The sequence below is a fragment of the Boleophthalmus pectinirostris genome, unplaced genomic scaffold, assembly GCF_026225935.1.
Source record: "Boleophthalmus pectinirostris isolate CB_2022bp ecotype Guang Dong unplaced genomic scaffold, ASM2622593v1 HiC_scaffold_18, whole genome shotgun sequence".
In the NCBI taxonomy this organism is placed as follows: Eukaryota; Metazoa; Chordata; class Actinopteri; order Gobiiformes; family Gobiidae; genus Boleophthalmus; species Boleophthalmus pectinirostris.
The window spans coordinates 19,337,311-19,346,547 of NW_026571133.1; the positions used below are offsets into that span (position 1 = coordinate 19,337,311).

General features: G+C 38.2%; 1 protein-coding gene across 1 annotated transcript in view; it reads right to left on the reverse strand.

Moving 5' to 3' along the window:
- magi2a (membrane associated guanylate kinase, WW and PDZ domain containing 2a) overlaps positions 1 to 1,160 on the reverse strand; it is a 161,580-nt gene extending 160,420 nt beyond the window's left edge. The window contains exon 1 of the mRNA XM_055153780.1: positions 521 to 1,160. Within this exon, the coding sequence (XP_055009755.1) occupies positions 521 to 821 (301 nt within the window). The 5' untranslated portion in view covers positions 822 to 1,160. The remainder of the gene's footprint in view (positions 1 to 520) is intronic.
- Between the last annotated feature and the right edge of the window lie 8,077 nt (positions 1,161 to 9,237).

Genomic DNA, 9,237 nt, shown 5'->3' on the forward strand with positions numbered 1-9,237 from the left:
TCCTCCCAAATAAGATTACATTAACTAACCATAATGTAGAATTATTATTTATTTATTGTTATTTTAGTGATCTAACACTTTTTGTGGTAGCCTTATGGAGTATACAGCTATTGTACAGATGTTATCCATGAAGTGCGAAAAACCTTAATATTAACTTCACGAATGTAAGTACATTTGTCTCGATCAACCAACTCGTGGATGCTACCATCACGGTCAAATGAGTCAGAGTTGCAAGAAGTGAAGCAACACACCCCCTAAATCCATGGCAACTGGACTCTACTAACGCAGCCAAAACAAAACGCACAAATAACGAATAATTACGCGTGAAAAATATACGAATAGTAAGTATTCTCCGTGAAGAAATCTGTTCCTATAGTTTGTTTTGAAGACAGCTAGCAGACCTGACCACCTACCACTTTTACTAAGCGATGTCAAAACAAAAGCGCGCAGTAGAGGCCATAACATAAAAAGTCCAAACATAAGACTGCTTGAGTTTGCCAAAGTTAGCCAAAACTCTTACCTTGTTTGACACATTTGAGTCGGACCGGGTCTTTACAGTGTTGGACCACAGCATGGACGTCTCTAGTGGTGAGTCCAGCCACGGGGGTATCATTGACTTCCAGTAAGAGTTCATCCTGGAGCAATTTCCCGCTGTGGCAGAGCTGTCTGTCCGGGAGAAGCTCGCCGATGACCGGGAACTGTCCATTCTCCGCGCCGCCCTTCAGTTGCAGCCCCAGGTTCCCCTCCTCATTCCTACAAAGAACACTCTCATGGACTTTGTTGGTCCAGTGGTTCTTTCTCTTCTTCAGGCTCTTGGACATGGCTCACACAAGGAAAATCACATGAGTGCGGCCGCGTATGAAGTTTTAGCGCTCTCTGAAGTCCCACCGCGCCGCCGAAACACTTTTATGTTCCAAACTTCAATAGAGGAGGACAGTTGTGTCACATCCGCGCACGCACTCTCGCGCACAGCAGCTGGATCATCCGTCTGCCTTTTTACTGAAAGCTGCCCGACTTGTGCTGCGTTCAAGTGCAACATGGGATATAAGAAATGTCATACTTTCCCATGTGAAAGTCTTTGTCTTCAAATTGCGCGCTCGAAACAATTACGCAAAAGTAAAATGTTTTTGGTTAATGTTGGTTTTCGGTCAGTAGCGCCTAAAAACAGCTAGAGCTCCTTTTGCATCGTGTCAACACTTACTAGTTTCGTGGGAGACGCTTTAAGCAGAAGTACTTGAACATAACATTCGCCTCCAACAAAACTAACCCGGATGTGAGGGCTGGAGGAGAAGCGGAGGAGGAGGGAACGATTTTTCACCAAATCTGGTATTCCATGAAAAAAAGAAAAAAGGAGAGACCAGGATTTGCTCTGGCCAGTAAGATACAGGGAGTAGAAAGTGAAACGTTTTCTTAGACCGAATTTAAGGTTATAAACATTACATCACAAATTGTTATAATAACAGTTACAAACTCATACAGTTACACATTTAATCTAATAAATATGGCTACAATAAGTCACATGATCTATAGGTTAGAGCAGCCCCCGTCTGTTTCTGTCTCACACCTGAATCTGACAGCAACATTTGTTCTCAACCCCTCGTGTCTTTGTTTATATTGTTTTTGACTGAGGTACTCAAGAGAAGGGCCAGTGGATATACATGCAATGCACCTGAATAGCTTTAGTGTTAAGATATGCCCAACCACAACAGCTTTGTTGTACACCAGAGCACAGCTTTGAACAGGAAATAGAAAACAAGGGAGGGATTTTCTGAAGACACGAGTGAAAGCCTCAGTCGTAATTAAGGAATTTTCAATAATGATAGTGCTCCTCTCCTGTAACTGTATACATACATCTTGACAATAGTATTTTACTTTAATAGATTTCTGTTGTAACTTGTTCAGAGAATGTGTTTTTCTCATAGTCAATGGAATCATTTTATACACAAGGATATATCCAGACCAGGCTCTTTGTTAGTAAGTTCCTGGGACTTACTAAGAAAGAGGCTCTCAAAGTTGAAACCATGTTTAGGGGTGGGTGACATAGCAAATATCAATCATCAATTTTATTTCTTAATTTAAAAAAAAAAAGAAGGCTTAATATGAAGATTTATGAACCTAGGAAATGCAGACTATTTATTGGTCAGTGTAATTTAACGCATCAGAATACTTCTCCAAAATCTGAACTCCTCTCCAAACCTCATGCTGTGATTCAGAACATATACAGTATTTGAAGTCAACAAAGTTGACAGTAGTTGGGTTTTAACATAGAAAGCATGTTCAAAAGAGATAAAAAAGCCAAGGAAAATATCATCTAATAAACTTGAAATTTGTCCCCAAAATACATACGCCTAATTATAATTATCATTTATCTATTTATCTCAGCTGCCTGTGAGAGGAGGATGTTGTTATGGCTGATGATCTAAATTAGAAGAAAACAAACTGTAGAATGAGGGAGTATTTTATTTAACAAGACAGGAACTCTGGAGGCAGTGTTGGATTAAGAGGAGGAATACTCTGTGTGTGGTGGAGTAAGTGCCAGAATGCAGCCCAATATCTGAAGTCCTCTCAATTAAAAAACATGGAAAACAGAGCGAGATTCTCCGAAAATATTTAATACAGGTGGGGCACATCTTAAATTAACCTTGTAAAAATGCATATTGTTCTTGTAGTATAGCGCTTTTTTAGTCACGCAATAATTGAAATGATCATTTGTGAATTTACCTTTTTTATACTTTATGGCAAAACACAACGTTATCAAAAGCAATGTTATAACCCCATCTGGAATTATAACATCAATCATGTTGGTTAACATTACAACATGCTAAATTATTATGTTTACAGTATTCATGGCTGCAATTTTGCCATTTCCAGAGTTCCCCTAGGACTTCAGTATTTTTCTGGTATATGGAGCCAGGACTTAACTGACTCTTGCTCTTACTCGCTTTTATTGTTTTGTCTTTTAAAGCTAAAAATGGCTGCATTCAGGCAGATCAGTTGGATCAACCCAGAGTACCATGTCTGACACTGACACTGCCCCTGGGATCACTACACTTTTCTGCCACATTATGTCATTATAAAACGACAGTGACAGGCCTCATTGTGGCATAATTAAAACGTGTTAGAAATAAAGCAAAATGACCCTGTGATTGCTTCACGAGGAAATGATAGTCCTCTGCAAAGTGGCTCTGCAGCTTCACTCGGGTCATTGTAACAGTTTGGCAGCTGTGTCACCGTGTCACTCTTAATAAAAGGTACTGTTAATGACTGCTGGGAGATCAGCTCTGGTCTTTTCGAACATTCGGCCTACCTTTTCAGCACCATCTGTTGGGCAGTGTTGCTATTGAGAAATACATTGCAAATCACATTCTTCGGTTTTCCTCAGTTACATTTGTCACGCCACAGTAAAAGATCAGTACTCCCTATTTTTACCTGTAAAACTGTTGAGAAAAAAAAGCACTGGCTTACACTACTACTAGTAGTAGCACTGCACTAAGCTGGCAGTATTTGGGCTTTGATAGGACACAATATATTTGTGTGAAAATAGTTAAAAAACTTAGCAAATAAACACTATTTACCTGCTTTACCTACAACCTGCTTTCCAATGTATTACAACTCAAAATATTACACAAGTCAATTTTATTTTGCAGTACACATTCTGGGTCGGTCTCCTGGTTATTTTGGGGATCCCAGTCTGGGAATCAATGATCTCAGGTCTAACCCATTTAAGGCTCATAGTTGCTTACAAGTTACTACAATCTTACAGCCCATAACAGCAATGAACAACTGGATCCAACCCATTATAATCCAAGTGAAAGAAACACGCCTGCTGCTTTTCATGTGTTCCCAGGGCACAACCGTGACACAAACCTTCCAAACCTCATCAATGCACCGGCAGGTCTGCATGTCAAAGCAGCTGATTGGTTTATCCCACAATCTGTCCGGAAAATAAAAGAAGTCTGCTCAAGAATGAATCTGAGTGCAACATGACGCTGTCCGGTAGTCTCATGTTGTGTGCCAAGAATACAAGAGTTGGAGCTAGAGATACTTGTAACAGCAATGATTGTTGATACCAGATTTAACCTTTCTGGATTTGTACATCCACTAAGAAATTGTGTATAGCGATAGTAGCTCACTTGGTAAAGTGCTTGTCTTCGGAAATTAAGTTTTGGCCTGAATGGAAGAGCAAACAGTTCCCCAGTTCCAAGCACCCCCAATTAAGTATAAAAACGAGGTTCTAATTAATAGTAGAACCTAGTATCGAGACTAGATACTCATTTGAATTTAGAATTAATACTAACAAAGTCACAAAGATAGAAATTAACCTGAGTAGCTTTAGAATGATCTTGAGCTATCTCAGAACCACATAGACTAGTATGTCCATGGATCACTATGGAACCTATCTGTACAACAGAGGGATTAAACACCTATAAAGCAGCATGATAATATAAATATTTCTGTTTAATGCTGAAAATGACACTCTATTGTCTAAATAAAATGTTTTTATCATCATTGTAGTATCTGAATCACTTGCTATTCTATATATATATAAGTCTATTCCATTTTTGTTTTGTGATAAGGGTAGATTGCACTGTTTTTCAACCTTTTTTGAGCCACAAGACACTTTTTTTGTTGAAAATATTCCACAGCACACCAATGAGTGTAGCAAATACTGTCAATGCAACTGCGTCTGGTTCTTGGAATTTGGCAATGGTGGTGATTGTTTTGCTTTGCTTTTTTGGATCAGAACTACACTCAGGATACTCCAAAATGGTAGATAAATTATTCAGTTAACTCTATGTGTAAATTAGTTAACTAAAATTGGAAATGTTTTCATGGCACACCTGGCAATACCTCAAGGCGCACACTTGCACACAATCTGGTTGGAAATCAGAGGTTGGAGTATTAACACGACAACAACAAATGATGGCTGGGATGTTTATGAAGATTAATATGTTTGGTTTGAATCCAGGGGGAGAAATTAGGACTGTAACATTTATGTATTTGTGTGATATGATACAAATATCAGTGACAAGAAATCAGCAAAGAATTAGAAGATAATTTAGCTAATGTAATTAATATGGCCTGTGTATCTTTTTTAAGTTCCCTCTCAGCTTTACCTGCTTTCTAGTAACATTCCAGGTCAGACTTTTAAAGATTATTTTTTAAATATTCCAGTCTCTGTTTCAATCTCGTGAGACCACAACTTCACAGGTGCTGATTTTCCAATGTCCCTTCACCATTCCATCGTATCTGCTGGAAAAGATAAGTACCTTTCCTCCGCTCTTTGAGCTTTGAACTGCCTACAAAGCCTGGAGATAGACTCACCGGGCTTTCCTGCAGACTGGTCTCATACTACCTTTTCACACATAGTTTTACACTATCACATTCACTCATCGGCCTCCTACTGTCATCTCCATGCACATGCTCCATCATCCATCAGAGGGGAAATCCTGAGATCGCTGCCAGTCAATCAACTACCTGATGGGTCAAAATAAGCCTATTCCTCTCCTATCATAACACACGTCAGACAAAATGGCAGAAAAAATAGCTGGCATAGCCGGTTTAATATATAATATACAGGTTTGCAGATGTATAGTTTTGTAGTAAAATATTTACTGATGTTTCCTTGGGCAAAACCTCAGCCATTTTGCCTGTGGGGTCAGTGTGTGAAATGAATACAAGAGAGGAATTGGTAAATTTTCTCTAAATGTGCTTTGAGTGGTAAATACACAAATATGCCAATGACTCATTTTGTTGTAGGTTTTAAAATGTGATTATCTTCCTTATATTTATCCTATGGGCTGCAGTTTATGGATAGTGTTTGCCCATCCTTTCTCAGTGGCTTGCAAATAGAGTTAGCATACATTTTCTTGAACGTCTGCTCAGCATTAGCATGCAGCAGTGTACTCTCTATTAATGGCTAAAAAGAAAAAGCACATTGCTCTGTGTGATTTGTTATATTGATATTACATTTTTATTACACCATTAGTCATTAATGACTTGTTTAATAACAATTTTTTTCCTGTTGTATTCTCAGGAAGACAAATTTCCTGGAGCACCTCAAGCCTTACTGAGGTAATAATATTCTGCTTTGCAAACTTATTCATTTTCAACATATATTTCTGCATATAGTTTACAAAAGAACTTAAAGTATAGTGATAAGAGAACAGGAGGGGCTGACAGGTGTAATAGATGATGTTTCTATGAAAACAAGAAATAAATAATTAGTAGGGGGCCTTTTCAACAACTGTTATTATTGATGTAAATACACAGTAAGATTTGAACAAGTTAAATTGCATGGATTAAAGTCAGCTATGAACAGTAAAATGAAAATAAAGCGTGTAGGAGACACCTGTAGACAGACAGAGACAGAGACACCAGTTACTTTGGGCAACTCTATGACTTTTTCCAATTTTGATGTTTTAATTAGTTTACTACTAAATGTTTGATTTAAATATGACTTTGTAGCCCCAAAATTTTGTTTTAACTGTTAATAAATAGGGGCATTCATTTTAGTGGGCAGAAGTCAACCTTTAGCCATTGGCTTCAAGAGTTACAACCATAGCCTGGCAAAAGAAAAAAGATCTACAACTACAAGTTCAGGAAACATATTTTTCATCCACTGAATAATTCAGACCCTGCAACAGTGCAAGATGCTTGAGTGTGTTTATCCAGAGTGATGGTTAAAGACAGAACACTTTCCACATGTTTTCTCAGAGCTATTTAAATATTCTGTCCACAAAGCCCAGACTAAAGACCCTCATTGATCAGGGACTCCTCAGGATCCACTCTTACCATTATTTTCACGTAACTGTTACATCATTGTCACTGAAAATCGAGAAATGATCCTCTGATTGATGGGGAGCTAAGTGAGATTTGGTCACTCTATTATTACAGCTGCACAGTCGGTGTAAGCCATTTTACACAACATATCACCTGTGAAAAACTGGAGAAGGTATGTACCGATGAGAAGTGACCAGAGTGAAAGACAATCTTGTGTTACTACATGCCAAACCAACGGCTGTGGGGAGCTTTTGACCTTCAATCATTTTAAATTGTCCTTTGAATGAGAAATATTAAGGTGCAAACTTTGTCAATATTTTAATTTCATTTAAAAAGTGATTTAGTGTGAGTTTTTATACACATAACATGACAGTACAAAATTTCTTCTCCCATTAGAACATTACATTTTAAGAACTAAGTAACCATTTTATACAGTCTTATCTGTCTGTGAAATTGCTATTGATTTATGCATCAAGTAATTGAAATGTGAAGTTAAGAAGGACAGCTTGTTCTACTAAATTCCTACAAGGACAATGCAGGCAGAATTAACTCAGCTACTTATTTTTATTGCCAAGTAATTGTGCACCTTTTACCCTACAGTGACCTAGAAAACTCCCCACCACATCTTGTTACAATCAGTCATATTAATTCTGTGTTATTCAGAGTGCTCCATATCTCCATTGCCTGTACCAACTTCACTCACTCACACACCTCCTCTGTCACACAAAACCTCCAACTTAATTATTCATCCCAAATCTGGCCATTAACAACAGCCTGCAGCTAAGTCACTCACCGCAGTTTCAATACATATTCTCTTTGGTATGATGAGAAGATTTTGTGTGACCTAGATATTAACTGAAGTTATTGTTCCTATGCTGTCGTGCCACATTTGCCCTGACGGAGAAGAGAAGCAGAGACAGAGAGGCAGGCAGGTATTAAGGGTATGGTGCTAACTCATAAGTTCCAGTTCAACAGTGACCCCTGGTGTAATACAGCTTTTCCTACTTGCAAAGCCCCACTGTTTACAGAAAGTATAATTTTCCTCATGTTATTTTATGTTTATTACTTGATAGTAATAGGTGAAAAAGAAAAGCAGGATTAGTTTAATGTCTCTGGTAATTGGTCCAGCACCTGCTTGTCTTCATGGAGATGCTCATGCTTTGTCTGGAATGTTCCACAGTATGGCATTCAATTATCTGTTGCTATGGAGACAAGTAGGTGATGCCTCTAGGCCAAGGTTTAATGCCATACTGTGGGAACATTTCAGGCAATGCAGCAATATCCCCTTGGAGACAATAAAAGTTACGCAGTGCACATTTAAATAAGTAATGAAATAATTACCACTAGCCACTAGGGGACAGTAAGAAAAAAGATGTTTATAAGAATATAAGATTCCCTCAGCATAAAGTGCATCCTATTCTAAGTAATTCAACATTTAAGAACTCCCTTGTGCTCCCTTAGTTAGTAATTGTTAATCTGCACATTGCACTTAATTATAGACTGATGAATTATAACTAACTTGTGTTTTTATTAATGTATTTTGTATTAATAGATAATATTTGTATATGTTGTGCATAAAGTTAATCTTAAATCTTGAACATTTAAAAAAATATGTAAAAAGTTGTAAAAAAATATGCCCTCATGATGATCTACTTACAAATGTAAATATTTTAACATTGCAGCAGTTTACTGCAAGAACAGGAAGATTATGTAAGGCTATTTCAGTGAACATGATTGTGTCATTGTGTTCACACATGGAGAATGTGAGGAATGCGTCTGGCCTGCAGCCCTCTCATCCCTGACATGTAATCCTGCCTAGGCCTCACCTTGACCATGACAGAGTGACAAGTGGACTCAGAGGTCGCTGTGTACGAGCAGGGGTCATGGTACTGGGCTCACACAGCTGCATAACTGTGGAATGAAAAAGCGAGCTCTTCTCAGGAATGCACTGGTTTATTCTGTCCTAGTAATGTATGTGTGTGTGCACATTTATCACACTGGGGGAAAAAAAATCTGTACACCTACCTATGTGGATAAAAGTCAGGTCCCCTTATATGCTTATTATTAGATCAGTATTCAATGTGCCATGTTCAGTTAAGGTTAGGGTTCAGGTTAGGGCATGTACGGTTATGCATAGGGTTATCAGTCTCCAGGAAAAGAATGTATGTCAATGGAATGTCCCGAAGAAGTATGGAAACCCAATGTGTGTGTGTCATTGTGGATTTCTCAAGAAGCATTGGTGAAATATCAAGCTTCACAGAGGCAGACAATTTGCTGAGGTGACAATAATAAAATAAGTGAGCCAGTAAGTATAGCCAACATTGGAAGTAATGTTTTTTCCCTTAAACAAACCTTGATAAAATTCCCCCTGTTGAAGGACAAGCCCGCTCTCACATATCCACACACATAAGGCTGCACATATGGATGCATATGTGATATGATAAGCATGTTGGG